The sequence below is a fragment of the Petaurus breviceps genome, unplaced genomic scaffold (genome assembly GCF_028583685.1).
Source record: "Petaurus breviceps papuanus isolate PSGF00001 unplaced genomic scaffold, PetGlider_PUasm1.0 180, whole genome shotgun sequence".
In the NCBI taxonomy this organism is placed as follows: Eukaryota; Metazoa; Chordata; class Mammalia; order Diprotodontia; family Petauridae; genus Petaurus; species Petaurus breviceps.
This window is the reverse complement of record NW_027185782.1, coordinates 5862843-5883636: the sequence shown is the minus strand read 5'-3', so window position 1 is coordinate 5883636 and position 20794 is coordinate 5862843. Positions and strand designations below refer to the sequence as shown.

General features: G+C 36.9%; 1 protein-coding gene and 1 pseudogene across 1 annotated transcript in view; both read right to left on the bottom strand.

The window, feature by feature from the left end:
• Nucleotides 1-636, bottom strand: part of LOC138160195 (olfactory receptor 7A10-like) — a 921-nt gene extending 285 nt beyond the window's left edge. The window contains exon 1 of the mRNA XM_069086723.1: nt 1-636. This exon is cut by the window's left edge and continues 285 nt beyond it. Coding sequence (XP_068942824.1) covers nt 1-636 — 636 coding nt within the window.
• LOC138160297 (ubiquinone biosynthesis protein COQ9, mitochondrial pseudogene) overlaps nt 1-20794 on the bottom strand; it is a 110384-nt pseudogene that overhangs the window by 32181 nt on the left and 57409 nt on the right.

Below are 20794 nucleotides of genomic sequence, written 5' to 3'. Positions count from 1 at the left end.
TGTGAGGGGGAAAATACCCAGAAGTCCAGTAAGAAAATATATCAAGACATAGTTGATAAGAGTATCAGAGCAAGAGAGTTTCAGAACCTCACCAAGATCACAAAAGAAGTGCTGAATTTCATGGTCTGTACAGAAGGAGAGCCGTGTTACCATCAGACTGTGAAGAAGGGAGTCTAGAAAGCTTATTATCCAGGAGAGGAGGACCAACAGGCTACAGAGCTGAGGGCTCATGATGGCTGCATAGCGTAGAGGATGACAGATAGCCACAAAACGGTCATAGGCCATTGCAGTGAGGAGAAAGTTATCCAAACCAGCAAAAACCATAAAGAAGGACATTTGGGCAAGACAGTCAGCATAGAGGATGGCCTTGTTTTGTGTCAAGATGCTCACCAACATCTTGGGGACTGTGGTGGATACCACACAGATATCCACAAAGGACAAATTGGAAAGGAAGAAATACATGGGAGTGTGGAGGTGAGAGTCAGAGCCAATGGCCAACATTATGAGAAGGTTTCCAAGCAGTGTCACCAAATACATGCCCAAGAACAGCCCAAAAAGGGGCCCCTGCTGATCTGGTTTCTCAGAAAATCCCAAGAGGATAAATTCAGTGAATTGTGTTTGGTTTCCTGGTACCATGGGGCTGACTTTTCTGCTGAGAAAGAGAAATGAGAAGAGCAGGACATGAAAATACAGTGATCCTTGCATATGAAATGGAAAGAACTCTGAGTCTGACCAGGCTCTGACTTTGAACTTCTGGTTCTGTCCCTCTGTCTGCCACTTATTACCTTTAAGATCGTGCACAAGTCACTACAAATTCCACCTCAAAGCACAATGAAGGCCTTGAACCTAATGGCCTCTAAGATTCTTTCCAGTTCAGTGTTTAAAATATAAACAACCACATTTAGAAATGATCATTTTATGAACACCATCTCAAATTTTTTTCTAAGCATCAATGAGCATTGAGCATGGAGATAAAAAAGCACAGGGATAAAGAAAGATATACCATGGACAGGGCAGGTCTATTCCTACAGAAGACAGCAGAAAGGACAGTAAATTGATGTGATTGAGGGCTTGGACCATCAATTTTTCAACTGAAATTATAAAATTACACATAAATGTTAGGGACCTCATAGGACACACAGGACAAAAGTTTACCCCACAAAAAAATCCTGACACAAAATTATACCTGTCAAATGGGCATCTAGCCTTTCCTGAAACACCTCCACAGAAGGGAAACCTTTCAGCTTCCTGAGGTAGTATATTCCACTCTGGGTTTGCTCTCACTTTCCTTTCTATTGAGTCAAATACGACTGTTTTCTAGTTCCATCCATTTCTCTTGTTCTACCCACTGAGTCCTTGCAGAACAAATCTCTTTTCTCTCCCACATAATATCCCTTTGAATATGTGAAAACAGTTAGCCTATAATATATATGTTTTTCTCTCCTTTAGATCAAGTAATACTAGTTCCTCTAGCTGATCTACATAGGCCCTTTACATCCTAGTTTCTCTCCCTTGAATCCTCTGCAGATTATCAATGTCCTCTTTAAGTTGTGATACCCAGACGTAAACACAGAATTTCAGATGAGGTCTGACTATGGTCAAAGACAATGGGACTCTCACCTTCTTATTGGAAGCTATGTCTCCTTTAACGTAGGTGAAGTTTTCTTTAGGTTATTTTGTCTGCCCTATCACCCTATCATGGTGAATTTATAGCCTGCTGGAAACCTCCAGCTCATTTTCAAATAAATAATGGTCTTGTGCCTTGAGGGAATGTGTTCTCAGGGACTTGTGCATTTTTCTTCTTCTTATATGCTGTATAGCTAAACATAGCTGGTAGTGGATGAGATCAGTCTTCCAGTGTTTGGTGAGCCTGTGCTGCTGAGGCTCCCCTGTGATAGCCTAGGGCTGGGTATATGAAAGGGCACCTCTCTGACACTTTGATCCTCAGCTGTGAAAGGATTTTGGGAGCTACAGGCAATGACACCTTCCAGTTCTGACTCCTATTCTGCAGACCCTTGAAACACAGACATTCTACCTTCCCATCCCAACTGACACTATGTTTTAAGTTCCTTTCCTATGATGCATGTGACTTTCAAAAAGAAAAAAAAACCCTCTGGAGCACATGACCCAGGCTAACTATTGTAGATGGAAGACAGATGCATGTTTAAATGGGGTATTTAGTATAAGAAGGTGTTTCTAGAGAGAATGGAGTCAGGTCTAAGACTTTAGGGTCAAGTTAAAAACTTCAAACAATTTCAGAGCTACCTAGTGTGTTCTTTATATTAACAAGAAAAGTCAGCAACAGTCTGAGTAAAAGACAGAATTTCTAGAAGGCTAATCCCTTTGAGAATTCTAGAAGCACTGAATCTCAGAATTGCAATGGACCCCAGAAGTCATTTAGTCCAACCTATAGCTACACAAGAATTCTCCCTACATGGCCAATGGAAAATGTGATGTAGGTATGAAAACAGCATACTGGGTTCTCCCTACATAGTTAGGTAGGCAGTACGCATTTATAAAAAATTTACTATATAACAGACACTGTCCTAAGTGCTAGGGATACAAAAACAAGGCATACGAGGGGTGAGGCAGGGAGAGGGAAGGTACCAGTCTGAGGGCATGGGGACAGAGCATGGAGACTCAGAGGCACAGGCAGGAAGAGAACAAAGAAGGACAAACTTGAGCTTTTTCCCCAAATGGGGAACTTCCTGAAAAAATTCACCAATGGCAAAAGGAGGGTGACTTGGGGGAATGATGTTGAAGGGTCAGAAGACCTGGGAACTGAGCCACGACTTTGAAATCCATCGAGACAGAAATAACAGGGAGGGTGATGGAAGGTCGTCTTACAGATGAGAAGTTATCATCCAGCTATTGCCTGAAGACTTTGCATGAGCAAGAACCAATCACCCCTTGATGGAGCCCATTTCACATTTGATAAGCTCTCATTGTAAGAAGTTTGTTTGCGGCTGTCTTTGTTTTCTGAGATCATGCATAAATTTGCTTTTCTGCCATGTCCTCTCTAGGTTAAGGACAACATCTCATTCCTCTTTCAAGGCCTTCAGATACTTAAAGATAGCTACCACTCCAGAAGAGGTAGTAGCAGAGAACATATCTACTGTAGGCAGATACCTTGAAACCCAAAAGAAAGAATACTTAGAGAAATTAAGGAATGGAGTTTCTTCCTCGTTTTGGGGGTGGTGTTGGTGGTAGTAGCAAGACTGGTCCCTGTTGGAGCTGATGGCCAGTAAGACAGACGAATCCCCCAGAAAGGCTGTCATATCAAGGCCAAAGGAAGTCTATGCTGATTCATTCTTAGCTTGTCCTCCACTAAGATACCCAAGTCTTTTTCATATGTACCGTGTTTCCCCGATAATAAGACACTGTCTTATTATATTTTTTGGAAAGAAAAACACCAGAGGGCTTATTTTCAGGGGAGGGCTTATGTTGTCCTGCCTCAGCTCTCCTCCGCGGCACTGCTCTCAATGGCGCCAGCAAGCAAATCACTGGGGAAGAACAGGATGACATGCTCACTGCTGCAGCTCTGATTGGATGCAGCTCATACAGAGGGTACCGTAATGTAGCGTGTAGCACAGGGGATCACCTTCACTACAGTAGCAATCTCAATAGGGCTTATTTTCGGGGGAGGGCTTATTTTAGAGGAATCTTACACAGTAAGGGGAGGGCTTATTTTCGGGATAGGTCTTATTATTGGGGAAACACGGTATAGGATATACTCTTGGGTTGTTCTCCTAATTCACATATAGACCAGCAAGTTGGGTCCCTAGAAGACAACAACTATCTTTCCCTTCAATGTTCTGGGGAGGGGGGCAGCCCTGAGGTGTTTTGGATATGGTTCTCTATTACTTACAAACTTCTAAGTTTCAACCAATGTGATTCATCTGTTGGTTTTGAGTTAATCTGTTTTCCTTTTTGCTATCCCACCATACCTTCTTTGTGTGCCCTGTGCCATAAACCCAAACATTTCTATTAAGGTATAGCTTCTGTGTGGTCAGAAACATACATATAGAACCACTCCAATCAGGAGAATTCAGGAAAAAAAAATTTTCATTCTTTCCTTCCCTCCTCTTTCCCCCTGCCAAAAGGAGTACAGAGGGATTCCCTCCTTGACTAGCCAACAGCTAATTCCCAACCCTATCACACACAGAAGGAAGAACTGAATCAAACTGACTTACATTAGAGTTGCAAAGCTTAAGTGAACCCAATCATTGCATCAGTATTATTTATGCTAATTTATTTTACTTTGAAGTATGTTGTAATTAAATATCTATTAGAAACAGAAAAAATTGAGAAATTATGATTTTTGGTAAATTTTTGTTTTAAATGAGTAAAAATAAACTTAAACTGTGTCCAAAAACCCCAAACAGAATTGGTTTCTATAAAGGTGTGTTTACTAAGGTTATACAGTATGAACAGTTTGTATAAAATAACACACCCCTCTAAATTAAAACTAGTAGTGATACTCTCTCCCACAAGTACAGAGGGGAAAGTGGAATCAAATTTAGAGGGTACTTGTTACAAAGGGGTACCACAGCTTGTGGAAGTCTTTCTTCTGAGAGTTCCCTTTCTCCCCTTCATGAAACCTCATGAAATTCTTCCTAGGCATGGTGTAATGTCTACCCATGCTTCTTATAAAGTCCCAATACTGTAATTATTAGTAAGTTTTTTCTTCTATCAAGTCTAAATATTATTTTTTTTGCAATTTTCACACTTTATCTCTAGTCTTGGTTTCTGAGGTCAAGCAAAACATGTCTAATATTTTTCATGACAGCCCTTCAAATACTTGAAAAGAGTTGTCTCCACTCCGCCTCCACCATTATGATATTCATATCCAATCTTACCTGTTCCTTAAAAGCCTCCTAGTTTTTATTTGGCTTCCTATCTCTCTGTCTCTTTTCCCCCACCCCAGTCTTCCCAACATCCTTTGAGGCAGGTAAATGCAGTAATCAACTGATAATTAATCAGAGTCTCTAGTTCACAATATGGTTGCATTGTATACCACTAATACCTGGTACCAAACACTTCCTGGATCTGACTCATGGTACAAGTTAAGGAATACTGGCTACTTTTGATAAGCTGATTTTTGTGTCTATGTTTTAAGTATCCTCAGTAAAATCCTGGGCATGCAGAGGAATGGGGATAGGAATAGAAGATGGAAAGGAAGAAGAGATAGGAAAGGAGATGAAATAATCATAACAGAATCAGAAATAATAGAATCAGAATTTCATATCATCTGATCTATCCCTCATCAGAAGAAGAGAGAAGGGAAAAAAGACCAGCAAGAAAAGGTGGATAAGAGATGGAAAACACATAAAATTTACATTCAGAGAGTAGGTAGAGGACAATAGGAAGTGATGTGGGAATTAAAGAAATTTAAGAATTTAATTAAAGAATTTAAGAAAATCTGAGGAATGTGCATAAAGATATAACGACTGTAACAGGCAAAACCTGTTGTCTTAACGACACAAGTAGATATAGAAACTAGGCCACTGGACTCAGCCTTCTTCCTGCACCACACTTAAGTCATGAGGTCCAATAGAAATACACAAAAGAAAGGACATTTTATTTTCCTCATCTCCAGGACAACTGGGAATTCCTGTTTCATTTCTGCCTGCATCAGGCTAGGTTCTATTTGTTTTTCCCAACCATGTAGAGAGCCTGTACCTGTTTCCTCATCACATATTTCTTCCTGTCAGTCTCCCTAGGAATTACAGTCCATCCTCTGTAAACTCCCCATTTTTGTGTCTACTTTCATATCATGGAAAATGGTTTCAGCCTACCCAATAGCTCCTATCAGGATAGGCAGTCTTTCCATCCCTGCCCTCAGTCAAACGCCCTGATCCTGTGAGTTGTCCATTGAGTGATAAACTCAGCCTACAGTGCCAGTCAGAGGTCTGCAAAATCAGGGAATATAGGAGTTATCTACAATTTGTATGGAAAAGGCATTACCATACACCAGTACCCTGAATCTGTGAGGAGGGACATAACCTCTCTCTCTTTTCTAGGCTTCACATTGATGTAACTAAGACTTACGCCTGGCTAAAGATTATCCCTAGTGTTTGGACTATATTTGGCTCAAATGAACTAGGTCAAAATGAACGCATAGTTCTCCTATTATAACAAACATAAAACTTGATCTTTCTGAAATGATTTAAGGTGATGAAGAAATTCCACAAAGATGATCTCATTTGACTTACAAAATGCACCATAAAATCAATAGGAAATTCTTGATCCCCATTTTATGTCTTAGGGTCGAAGAGGGAAAATGATTGGACCAAGGTCCTATTCTAGATAATGGCAAGGATGGAACCTGAACCCAACTCAAAGTATAAGGCTTATTCTATTCTTTTTTGTTTTTCCTCCATATGTGTCCCTAGGCTTAACTCTGAGCTTTTAAGTAGACTCTGGAGTGTGTCAGATTTTCTTGTTCTACCAACAGGTTTAGGCTATGATGCGAGCTATACTGGATTTGGGATAATCTCTTGAGTTTCTGAGCAACAACTAGAAACTTCTCTTCCCCCTTACTTGCCACCTCCTCTTTTCCTCTCTACCTTTCCCAACACTTCCCACTTCTAATCACTTACTGAACATCACCAAGGGGAAAGGTTTGGTTGATTGTATCTCTTGGAAGGAAAGATGAGGAAGGCAGAAACTCTAGGTCTTAGAAAAACTGGAGAATTTCAGGTAGTTGGACTGGTATCTCTGGGAGGCACAAGCAGACTTCCTCCTGGCATGAGATGGCTGGTATTTGGTTCTGTGGAGGAACAGGAAGAATATTTGAAATGTCTACTGCCTAAAAGCTTTAATCCCCCAAACTCTTCATTAGAAAAATCATATAATTGTATTTCCATTCCCTGTACAGCTGAACTCCCTATGGGGCAGGAAGCTATGGCAGAAATCATAACAAATGAGAGCTGTCCAGAATTGCCTGGGAAGTTACTAAACTCTGGAGATTTTGAGTAGGAAGGAACTTCAGAGGCTCTTCAGTCCAGTCTGAATCATCTACTATGTTTCTGACAAGGAATCCACTGCTTCCTAGGGAATTCCATTCTACTGCTCTAGTATTTTTATTGCAAGAAATTTTTGCTTCTGCTGCTACAAAATCAGCCTCTTTGTGAATTTGCCTCATCATTCCTTGTTCCATATTCTGGGGCCAACACAAGAAGTCTAGTTAGTCTTCCACATGAGATAATTTCAAGCCCATGAAGATTGTTGTTATGTCCAACTAAAATCTTCTATTCTCTAGGACCAGCATCTCTAATTCATTTATTGGTCTTCATACATATTATCTTTGTCATTTTCCTCCCAACTCACATATAAGACCAGACATTTATTCCTATTAAATTTCATTGAAATAGATTTGGCTCGATATTATAGCTGTTCAAGTTTTTTTTAAACAAATACTTAAATGTTTCATTAAAACCTCAACATCAACTCAACCAAACTTTCTTGGTAACTCTATTTAAATCAATTTACTTCAATTCATAATGTAGTAATGATAGAATAATAATAATAGAATAATAAAGTCCTCATTGGAAGGAGCATGGTATGGTGGAGAGAGAGATGGGTTTTGATTAAAATGATTTCAATTTAAGTACAGCCTTTGATTTTTACTAGCTTTGTATTTTTGGGCAAGTCTATCAGAGCGTCAGTTTCTGAATCTATAAAATGTTGATATAAACCCTGCATTATATGGTTTTTGTGAGAACCAAATAAATCTTATGTATCTATTTTATTGTTCTTGTTTATTATTGTTATATTATATGAGACTCTCAGTCACCAGAATGATAGGTGGGTGGAACCCCCAAAATTTAACGTTTTTTTCTTTGACTTGTTATGCACTAGTCTCAGAGTTTATTCCCAAGAAAAAAATTCAAAATAAAGTTTAGATGTAGTTTATTTCTGGGTTTCCCCAAAAGTGAACTCAAGGTCCTGTACGAACGCTCATAGTAATAAATTCAAATCCAGTACAGAGCAACCTTTATTTCAACCCACAGAAAATGTAGAAGCTGCAAGGACTTACAGAAGCCTATAAACAGACACTTAAAACATATGAGATATTGAAATAACTGCCTTGGAGCTCATAACCATATTTAGAAAATACATTAAAACCCTTACAGTAATCACAAGCTTTTGTTGAGAAGGCAACTTGGTGATACCATTGGAGCAACCCTATGACATTCCCCTGGGTTACTCTTCCTCATAAAGTCCTACATAGTTCCCTGTGATTTGGACACTCTAAGAAAGGGAAAAATACTTTGGACATTGCTGATCAAGAAATACCATTCCCATTGGTCCTATATAGTTTGAATAGTTTATTGTAATGGAGAGGGTTATGGTGGCAAGATCCAAAGCCCTTAATTCCTTTCTCCCTATGTAACTTTAGTCTTTCACTTACAGGGGTCATTTGGAATATCTTCAATCCCCCCAAGTGGATTCCATTCAGGAACTATGGAGGCAATCTTTTTTGCTTTGAATTTGCAAACTTTCAAGTTAAGTCTTATCCCTTTACTATCCCTGGCCTGGGAAACCTGTCCTCTTTGGCTAGAAAGTGAGATTCTAGGACCACATTGCCTAGGAACCCAAACTCCCTTGTGCTCTGCACTAGAGGTTGGGATTAACAGGCATTGTCCATGAATTATCCTTTCCCTTCATTCTGGCAAGTACATATCTGTTTCCACCACATACTTTTGAGAACTCGATCAATACCCTGGTTGCTTCCATCTCTTGAGTTGGGTCAGGCTAATCTTCAGAACTCTACTTTCTGTTCTATGCTGAGCAATATGTGGATAAGGGCATGTAATTCCTATGATTCTAAGACAATCATTTCCAGTCACCAAAGGCATTGGAGCAAGGTTGTATGGAGGCCCAAATTTTATTCATCCAAGATCCAGGCTTCCTTGGATGTATACTAGTTCAACTTCTGAACAAGGGAAAGATAAAATGGGCAAAAGAAAAAAAAGAAAAGAGACAATAATATGTTTTTAATTCTTCAGTGTAAAGGGGCAGATTTTATGTAAACAATTTATTATATTGAGTCCCAGCAAGCTGTGCTTCTTGGGGGCTGCTCCAGTTAAAAACTAATAAAAAAATTCCTGTCATCTTAATTAGATCCTAGTAGGCACACACTTTGATGGAGAGGTCTCTCTCAGCTACCTCCAAACAAAGGTTAATATCCTATAATCCCATCAATTGGACTGGAGACCTCACCAAATTGATGGGGTGCAGAGGGATTCCTGATCAGTTAGTTACCTTTACATTATTTTGTTCTTTTACCTATTCACTCAATCTTTTTTTTTTCATATTTCATAGCAGTTAATTCTGCTTTCACTTTGCACTATTGAATAAAGGTCTTTCTAGATTTGTTTTCTTTGTATTTGCTTATCTTAATTTCATTATTATTATATTACATGTAATATGAAGTTGAAGAGGACATTGATTTATTTTATATTTTAAGAATTATTTTCAATGCTTTCTGCTGTTATATCACTTTCATTTCCAAACATATCTTCCCCTTCCACATACATACCTTTGAATCTTCTTAAACTTTATAATAGAAAGGAGAAAAATATTAATTCCAACAAGTGCACAAACATATCAATTGTGATAAAAAGCATATCTCTAGAAAGGAATGAGGGACATTTTCTCAGTACTTCCTTATGGCCAAGCTCAGAGTTTAATTTAATTTCATTTTTCTTTCCATTTACACTTTTGTACTCATTGGATATACATTGCTTTTTCCTGCTACTACTCATGCCACAGTGCACTAGATAATACAAGCTTTTAATGATTCTCTGAACTCTTCATATTAATCATTTTTATAGCTCAAGTAATATTCCATCATATTCTTGTATCACATTTTGTTTAGCTACTAGCCCCCACTCAAAAAGAGCATGCTTTGTTTCCAATTCTTTGTTAATGTGAGAAGTGGTGTTATGGATGCTTTGGAATGTATAGCATCATTATTTCCATCTTTTATTTTCTTTGGAATACATTTCTGCCAGCAAGTTCTCTTATTCAAAGGGTATGGACATTTTAGTCACTTTATATTATAATTCCAAATTGCTTTCACCCTTTGATTGAACACACTCATAGTTTCAACAAGAGGATATTAGCAACCCTGTTTTCTTATAGCTCTCATTAACTATTTGGATCTTTTAATATCTTTGCCAATTAACTGAGGGTGAGGTGAAACCTCAGAGTTATTTTGGTTTGTGTTTTTCCTGTTAGTAATACCTTGTAGGAGTTTTCCCATGTCTAGTAATTGCAATTCCTTTTTTGAGAACTACTGTTTTTATACATTTCGAATACATTTCCTATATTATATGGGTATCAAAACTTCATCAAGAGTATTTATTGAAAACATGTTCCCTAATTGACAGTTTTCTTTCTTATCTTGGTTGCATTGATTTTGTTCATTCAAAACCTTCTCAATTTGACACAATCAAAATTATTTTTTTATCTTCTTGTGATCTCCTTTATCCGTCATTTATTTAAAGAATTTTCTCTATGGTCATAGCTTTGAATGCTGTGTAGTCTTCTAATTTCTGCTCCTGTTGCCTTCCATTTTTTTAATACTATGATCTTTTATATTCAGATTGAATATACATTTTAAGCTTGATATTGTAATAGTGAAAGATACTGGTCCAGGTCTAATTTCTGTCAAACTGCTTTATGGCTTTTGTCACCAAAAGTGATTGGGATATAGAATTTCCCCCCACATGTACTATATTTTCTTGATTATTAAACACTGGGCTATTTAATTTTATTTATTTTTATTCTTATTTATAATAATATATATAATATATATTATTATAATATATAATATTTTTATTCTTATTCAGTATAACATTGTTCTACTTTTATATTTTTATATGATAAGTGCCACATAATTTTGATGACTATTGCTTAATAATATAATTTGGAGTATGAAAAAGCAATTCCCTCTTCACATCTACTTTTCTAATTACTTCCTTTGAGATTACAATCCTTTTGTTCATCCAAAAGAAGTTTTGTTATTGTTTTATGTCTCTATAAAGTTCCACCTTTGTAGTTTGATTGCAATAGCACTAAATATATGAATTAATTAGTTAATACCAAGTTTTCTATTGCCTTTGTCCAACCATAAGCAAATTATATTTCTCCAATCATTAGTCTTTCTTACATTTAAGGAGTGTTTTATAATGTCATAACATTGGTTTGATATATTTACTTATAGATTTTTTATTAATTTTGGACTGATATTGAACAGGATTCTTCTATTATCTTCTTCAGATTTTCTTATGGATACATAGAAAGTTAAGAATTTTTATCAATTTACTTTGTATCTTGACATGTTGTTAAAGCTATTGTCTCTTTTCCCCCACTAATTCCCTAAGGTTTTCTAAGTAAACTATTATTTTCCCAGTGGGATAATTTTGTTTTCTTTGTTAGTGTTTCTATCTTAATGTATTTCTCTTGTCTTATTGCTATTGTTAGTTAGTAAATCCTGCATGATAGCAAATACTAATGAAAAGTATTTGGGAAGCATGTAGTGTTTCACCATTTCAAACTATGCTAGATTTAAAACAGGTATATCTATTTCATTTTTTAATATATTTTCTTTTCCCCCAATTACATGTTACAACATTTTTTTAAACATTTGGTGGTTTAAAAATATTTTGAGGTCTGAATTTTATTCTTTTCTCTCTCCTTCCTCTCAACTCTCCCTGAGATGGTAACCAATCAGATATAGGTTATAAATGTGCAATCATGTAAAACATTTGCATATTTATAATTTTGTATAAAAAGATGAGAGAGACAGAAAGAGAGAGCAAGCACACTTCAGAATGTATTCAAACCATATCAATGCTTTCTCTGGGGGTGAATAATATGCTTCATCATTAGTCCTTTGAGATTGTGTGGGATAATTGCATTGTATTCATAGGTCTTCATTATACAACATTGCTGTTAATGTGTACAATGTTCTCTTGGTTCTGTGCACTTAATTTTGCATCAGTTCATGTAAATCTCCAGATTTTTCTAAAATAATCCTGCTTGTCATTTCTTCCCCCTCCAATTTATTCATTTATTTTTAGTTTTCAACATTCATTTCCACAAGATTTTGAGTTACAATTTTTTTCTCCCCATCTTTCCCCTACCCCCACCCCAATATAGTGAGCCTACTGAATATCCCTTCCCCCAATCTGTTCTCTCTGGTATCCTCCCTCCTTCCCCCACCTAACTTTCTAGTAGGGCAAGATGGATTTCTATACCCTAGTGTCTGTATATCTTATTTCCCAGTTGCATGTAAAAAAAAACCACTTTTTTAAACATTTGTTTCTTAAACTTTGATTCCAGATTCTTTCCCTTCTTCCCTCCTCACCCACCCCCACTGGGAAAACAAGCAATTCAACATAGATTGTACATGTGTAGTTACACAAAACATTTCCATAGTAGTTATATTGTGAAAGAATAACTATATTTGCCTCCATCCTATCCCACCTCCCACTTATTCTATTTTCTACTTTGACCTTGTCCCCTTTCAAAAGTGTTTGTTTCTAACTACCCTCTCCCCAATCTGCCCTTCCTTCTATAATTCCCCCTCTTATCCTCTTCCCCCCTGCTTTCCTATAGGGTAAGATACCCAATTGAATGTGTATGTTATTCCCTCCTTAAGCCAAATTCAATGGGAGAAAGGTTGACCCATTCCCTTTCACCTTCCTGCTCTTAACCCATTGTAACAGTTTTCTCTTGCCTCTTTTATATGAGATAATTTACCCTAATATATATCTTCCTTTCTTCTTCTCCCAATATATTCCTCTTTCACCTCTTAATTTTATTTTTTAGATATTATCCTTTCATATTCAACTGATCCTGTGCCCTCTGTCTATGTATACATGCACACACATATTCACACACTTACATATATATATATATATTTATAGACATACACCCTCATATACATAAATATATATTCCCTTCAACTACCCTCATACTGAGAAAAGTCTCATGAGTTACAATTAACATTTTTCCATGTAGGAATGTAAATAGTTTAACTTTAATAAGTTCTTTATGATTTCTTTTTCCTGTTTACCTTCTCATGCTTCTCTTGCTCCTTGTATTTGAAAGTTAAATTTTCTGTTCAGCTCTGGTTTTTCATCAAAAATACTTGAAAGTCCTCTATTTCATTGAATAGCCATATTTTCCCCTGAAGCATTATGCTCACTTTTGCTGGGTAGGTGATTCTTGGTTTTAGTCCTAGCTCCTTTGACCTCCAGAATATCATATTCCAAGCCCTTCAATTCCTTAATGTGAAAGCTGCTAGATCTTGTGTTATCCTGATTGTGTTTCCACAATACTCAAATTGTTTCTTTCTGACTGCTTGCAGTATTTTCTCCTTAACCTGGGAACCCTGGAATTTGGCTATGATATTCCTAGGAGTTTTCTTTTGGGGATCTTTTTCAAGAGGTGATTGGCAAATTCTTTCAATTTCTATTTTGCCCTCTGGTTCTAGAATATCAGGGCAATTTTCCTTGAGAATTTCTCAAAGGATGGTGTCTAGGCTCTTTTTTTGATCAGGGCTTTCAGGTAGTCCAAAAATTTTTAAATTATCTCTCCTCAATCTATTTTCCAGGTCAGTGGTTTTTGCAATGAAATATTTCACATTGCCTTCTATTTTTTCATTTCTTTGGATCTGTTTTATAGTATCTTGATTTCTCATAAAGTCATTAGCTTCCATTTGCTCCCATCTAATTTTGAAAGAATTATTCTCTTCAGTGAGTTTTTGAAATTCCTCTTCCATCTGGCCAATTAGACTTTTTAAGGAATTCTTATCCTCACTGGCTTTTTGGGCCTCGTTTGCCATTTGAGTTAGTCTATTTTTTTAAGGTGTTATTTTCTTCAATATTTTTTTGAGTCTCATTTAGCAGACTGTTGACTCACCTTTCATGATATTTTTGCATTATTCTCATTTCTCTTCCTAGTTTTTTCTCTACTTCTCTTACTTGATTTTCAAAACCCTACTTGATCTCCTGCATGGCCTGTGACCAGTTCACATTTTTCTTGGAAGCTTTTGATGCAGGAGTTCTGACGTTGTTGTGCTCCTCCAGTTCCATGCTTTGATCCCTTTTGTCCTCCAAAAAAGGATTGTATGTTCTGATTTCACTTCTTCTGCTTGCTCATATTGCCAGCCAATTACTTGACTTTTGAGCTCTTTGCCATGGTAGAACTCTGCTTCCAGAATGGAGAGAGCTTTGTCCCAAATTGCTGGGGTTTTCACAGCTGCTGGAGCTACTAGTTGGGCACCCTCTCTATAGCTCCCACAAGCTCTGGCACACTGGCCACCCACCCCAGGACCACCACCCAGGACTGCTATCCAGATCCAAGCAGGTCAAAGCAAAAGCAATTAACCTCTGAATAGTCTCTTTGTCCCCCTACATTCTGCAGACCAGGAGTTTTGGAAGCAGTCATGTGGCAGCAGCAGCAGCTGCCATGCCTCCACCACTTCTTGCCCCAGGGGGCAAGGGCTGGATCACACTCTTCCTTCTCCCTTCCAATAGTGTTCCCCACTGACGTTTTATTTTCTCCTTGACATTTATGGGTTGAGAAGTCTGGAAACCACATCAGCTGCTGGTGATTCACTCTCCTGAAGTCTGCTCTGGATGTTCTTGGCCCCCCTGGGGATGGAACCATGGCTCATGGGGGACTGTGCTCAGCTCCCAGTGCACTGTGATAGACATTTCCTGTTGGCCTGCTGGCTGCTTTCAGTAGGAGATTTGTTCCTCTCTGTCTCTTTGTGGGTTCCATAGCTTTAAAATTTGTTTAGAGTCATCTTTTTTAAAGCTATTGGAAGTGGTTGGAGCCAGAGCACATGCCAAGTTTTTGCTTTTACTCTGCCCCCCACATGTCATTTCTTATAGCACAATACTATTCCACAAAAACATATTCCCCAGTTGATTGAAATCCATTTGATTTCTAATTCTTAGCCACTACAAAAAGACCTGCTATAAGTGTTTTTGTACAAATAGTTCCTTTTTCCCTTTTCTTAAAGACATAGACATTTTGAAATAAGATTTTATATGCCCTTTGAGCTAGAGATAAAGCCAGAAAAGCAGGAAAGCTTTGAAAGCCAAAAGTTGATCTTATATACTTTAAAAAGTAATTTGTCTGTTATGGAGACTTTCATTCACAATCCTGTAATTAGGAAATTCTTGTAGGCATATGCAAATGCCCACTTTATTAGGCATTTATTAAGTTCAGAATAAAATAAATATTTATTTAAAAAATCAGAATTGGGCTTATTTCTCAAAAACATGCCATTAGTACCTCTACTTTGTAAGTTTTTTTTTGGCATGAGTGTGGTCCTCTACCCAAGGCATTTTCTCCATTTATTAATATAGGTTGTGAGTTGTAGCACTTATAAAATATTACTATATTAATTGTTTTTAAATATCTAATGATCCTTACAATCCCTAGCATAAACTTCATGTAGTCATGGTGAGCAACTTTTTGGATTCATTACTTCAAACTTTGTTTCATTATGATTTTATTATAAATTTTGTTTTCATCAATATTTCTTAGTGATATTTTTCTGTAGTTCTTTTTCATTTTTTAAATATTAATTTATTTTTAATTTTCAACATTCACTTTTGTAAGATTTTGAGTTTTAAATTTTCTCCCTTTCCTTCTCCTCCCCCTTCCCAAGATGGGGTGCAATCTGATATAGGCCATATATATACAATCATATTAAACATATTTCCACATTAGTCATGTTGTAAAGAAGAATTAGAACCAAAGAGAAAAACCACAAGAAAGAAGAAACAAAAAAAGAGAAAATAGTGTCAGTTCTTCCTCTTGCCCCTCATTTGCATACAATAATTACTCTTTTCACCTTTTCCTAGACAGTATTACTTTTTAGAATTACATCATACTCAACTCTACCCCATCCTTTTCTTTTGAATGAACCAATTACTAATTACAATCTTGGACATACAGTTTACATTTCCTTGTATAAAAAGTAAACAGTCTGTCTTTATTGAGTCCCTTATAGTGAGTCTTTGATGTTTGCCTTATATTTCTTTTGGATCTTGCATGTCAAATTTTCTATTAAGCTTGGGTCTTTTTGCAATAAAATACTTAAAGTCTAGCAATTCACTGATGTTCATTTTTTTTTTTCATTCAGGATTATGCTTAACTGTTGGGTATGATATCTTTGGCCCCAACCCCAGTTCTTTTTCTCTTCAATATATAATGGTCCAAGATCTGTGGGGGTTTTTTAATGTCACTGCTGCTAGGTCTTCTCTGATTCCAATTATGGCTCCATCATATTGGATTTGGTTTTGTTCGTTTGTTTGTTTCTCATAATATTTTGTCCTTGAGCTGGGGATTTGAGAATTTGGCTATGATATGCCTGTAGGTTTTCCTTGTAGGATCTCTTTCAGGTGGTGATTAGTGATTTTTTTCTATTTCTACTTTCCCCTCTTGTTCTAATACCTCAGAACAATTTTCTTTAATTTTTTTTGTATTATTGTATCAAAATTCTTTTTTTGATTGTAGCTTTCAGGTAGTCTGATTATTCTTACATTTTCACTTCTTGATCCATTGTCCATATCATTTGTTTTTTTTTATGAGATGCTTCACAGTCTCTTCTATTTTTTCATTCTTTATTTTGTTTTACAACTTCTTTGTTTCATAACTTCGCTGGCTACCCCTTGTCCCATTCTAGTTTTCAAGGAGTCATTTTCTTCCTTAAGGTTCTGAATCTCCTTTTCTAGTTGGTTAATTTTCTTTTCATACTCTTATTGTTTTTTTCTTGTTTTAAGTTATTCTATGAATTCTTTTTGGACAGCTTACCATTTGACATTACTCTTTGGGGTTAGGAGAAGCTTTTTTTGCTTCAATGTCTTCCTCTGAAGATGAACCACAAGAAAGAAGAAACAAAAAAAGAGAAAATAGTTGGATTCTTTCTTTTTAGCCTGATCATTTTTTAAAACTTTATAGCTAAAAAACAAATTATAGCAACTTGTTGTAATCACTTCTTATCTTGGGGTATAGGTGATGGTGCTTCTGACCTGAGGTCTTCCATTAGTTCTTCCCCTGGCCTGAAACTGAAATCAAGAACTCCACCCTCTTGTGAGTGTCCACAGTCAGTTGCATCCCAGCCCCAATGCTTCTGCCTTCACCAGACATATGATAGTTCCTTTTCACACAGCACTGCATCTTGGCAACACAGATGGGCCTGGCATCCCTTATCAGCATTGGTTCCTTCAGTCTTCCTCTGCTCAGACTGAGAGGTAACAATTCTTGTTAACTGGAGGGCTACCTTCCAACCCAGCTAGCTGCAAAGCTTGCTACTTGCTATTTCAGCGGAACTAGCCTAGATGTTTTTACACAGGGACCAAACTTCAGTCTTTGTATTTTCCTTTGATTCTCCTCCAATTGTCATGGTCAGACTGCTGTTCTGCCCCACTCTTCTTTAGTTTTACTGCTCTACATACACCCAGAGGAACTATTTTTTTTTGTGAGGGAAATCTGGAGAGTTTGGAATTTTCTAACCTACTTACTCTGACATATTCCTAGAATCATCTCTGCACTGACTTTTAAAAAAGAATTAACAGCAAATGGTCTCTTTTCTTTTTCCTTTTGCCCATTTTCTCTTTCCTTTGTTCAGAAGTTGGAACTGTATACATTAAAGCAGGTCTGGTTCTTGGATAAATAAAATTTGGATCTGGAGCCTTGCCTCAAACCCCTTGATAGCTGGAAATGGCTGTCTTGGAGTCATATTAATTATATGCCCTCTCTCACAGATTCCTAAGAATAGATCAGAAAGTAGAGTCCTTGAGATTAGCTTGACTCAGGCCACAAGAAGGAAGCAATTAGGGCAATGATAGAGTTCCTGAAGAAGCATGTGGTAAAACAGATACGTGCTTGTTGGCATGGTGAGAAAGCATAGTCACAATTCCTATTATCTCAACCTATAGTGCAGAGGTAAAGAAAGTTTGAGTTCCTGGGCAGTCTGATCCCAGAATCTTACTTTTTAGCCAAAGAGGGCAGATTTTCTAGGCCAGGGTTAGCTTCAGAATAAGCCTGAGTTTGAGAATTTCCAAGTTCAAGGGAAAAAAAAGGATTGCCTACATAGTTCCTGAATGGCATCCAGCATAAGAAAGAGAAGAGAGTACAAATGACCCCTGTAACTGAAGGACCAAAGTTACATAGGGTGAGGGGAATTAACAGCTTTGGATCTTATCACCACCTCTCCTTTACGTGAGCTATTCAGACTATTCAGGATCAACAAGAAGAGTATTGCTTGGTCAGTAACACCCATATATGTTTCCCTTCCTGAGAGCCTCCAAACCACAGGGAACCATGAAGGACTTTATGGGAAAGAGCACCTCAGATGAATGTCAATGGTACCAAGTTGCCTTCCATACAGAGTTTGTGACTACCAAGGGTTTTAATATGTTTTCAGTATCTGGTTATGAGTTTTACTGCAGAGTTGTTTGAATATCTCATATACTTTCAGTGTCTATTTATAGGCTCCAGTAAGTCCTTACATTTTCTGTGGGATGAAATAAAGTTTACTCCATCCTGCATTTGAGTTTATTATCTTGAGGTTATGTAACAAACCTGAGGACTCAGCCAACATTTGCGGAATTCAAGATAAGAACTATAACTAATTTTTATTCTGAATTTTTTTGGTAATAAACTCTGGGACTAGGGCATAACCAGTCAAAGAAGGAAAATTGATATTTGGGGTTCAGTTCCTAGGAGAGGACAAAGTACCTATCATTTCTGTGATTTGGAAAGTTTCTAGGCTACATCATATAATGATAGTAATGATAATAATAGAAACAATAGCAATAAAATATGTATATAGCTATTTAAGTTGTTAGTTCCTTTCATATACATTATTTTATTTGATCATCACAAACCATGTAATATAGTGCTTATTATCAACATTTTATTGATTCAGAAACTGAGGCTCAAATAGTTTAAGTGACTTGCCCAGAGATGCATCAAAAGCCATAATCAAACCCAAATCTTTCTAATTAAAACCTCTCTATCCACGACCTTGTACTTCTTTCAATGCGACTTGGGATGACTAAAACATTATTGATACTTCATAAATTGAAATTAATTGACTTACATACAGTTATCAAGGAAGTTTGATTAGGTGAGTAAATGTTCAATATTGAGTTTTTAGTAAAACTTTTAAGTATTTAAAAAAAAAATCTTGAACAACCCTGAAGGACTTATGAAAAATGCTATCGATTCCCAGAGAAGCAACCATTGGAGTCTGAATACAGATCGAAGTATAATTTTCTTTTTTGCTTTTTGGAGGGGGGAGGGCATGGAAATTGGAGTTAAGCGACTTGCCCAAGGTCACGTGGCTAGTAAGTGTTAAGTGTCTGCGGCTGGATTTGAATTCAGGTCTTACTGACTCCAGGGCCAGTGCTCTATTCACTGTGCCATCTAGCTGCCCCAAAGCATACTTTTAAAGCTTTATTTATTTTTCTTGGGGTTTTTAAGGGGGAGGTCTGTTTTCTTTTATAACATGGTTAATATGAAAATGTTTTTTCATGACTACACATGTATAACCAAAAAATAAATAAATAAAAAGATCCTGCCCAGTTATAATATTGAGCCAAGTCTAATTAGATGAAATTTAATAGGAATAAATATCTGGTTTTAGACTTAGGTTGGGAAAGCAAATGACAAAGTTAATATATATGAGGATCAATTAAAGGAAGTTAAAATGTTTGTCCTGGACAAGAGAAGACTTTAGTTGTCTTTTGTTGTCAGCTTTCTTCATGGGTTTGAAATTATCGCATGTGGAAGAGTGATTGGACTTCTGTTGCTTGGCCCCAAAAGATATGAAAAAAAAATGAAGTCAATCCACAAGGAGGCCGATTTTGGCTCAGCAGAAACAAAAACTTGCAATTAACACATTACAACAGGGGCAGCTAGGTGGCACAGTGAATAGAGTACCGGCCCTGGAGTCAAGTCAGGAGGACCTGAGTTCAAATCCAGCCTCAAACAACACAAAAACTAGCCATGTGACCTTGGGGAAGTCACTTAACCCCAATTGCCCTACCTTCCCCCCTCCAAAAAACAAACAAACAAATAAATAAAACATACAACAGTAGAATAGGAAGCTATAGGAAGCAGTAGATTCTCCCTAAATAATCTTTTAATCCTTTACCCCAAAAACAAAATAAACAAACAACAAACTTCATATTCTCACTGAGAGGCACTATGGCAAAAGACAGAGGAATAGGTTTAGTCAGAAATCAATAAATCATTAAATATGCAACAATTTCTTAAATATATACTACACGTCAGACATTACGCTTGGTGCTAAGTATGTAAGGACAAAAGTTAAATAGTCCTTGCCCTTAAAGAATTTACATTCAACCAGTTAGACAGCTTTACACATAAATATATATAGTTAGATAAATAGATGGATAAATAAATGAATGTAGATATAGAGATAGAGGCAGAGTGAGATACAGATATTGATAAATCTATAGATTACAAAGAGGGCATTTTCTTTTCCTCCCCATCCCTTTCAGAGAAGCAGTAGGTTCTCTCTGTTGGGAACATAATAGATGATTTAGATCAGACTGAAGAGCTTCTGAGGTACTTTCCTGCCCAAGATCTCCAGGGCTTGGTAACTTCATAAGTGATGTTGGGCAGCTCTCACTTTTAGGAAGACTTCTACTATATATTCCTGCCCCATGGGGAATTCAGCTGTGCGGGGATAGAAAATATAATTATATGGTTTTTCTAATGAAGA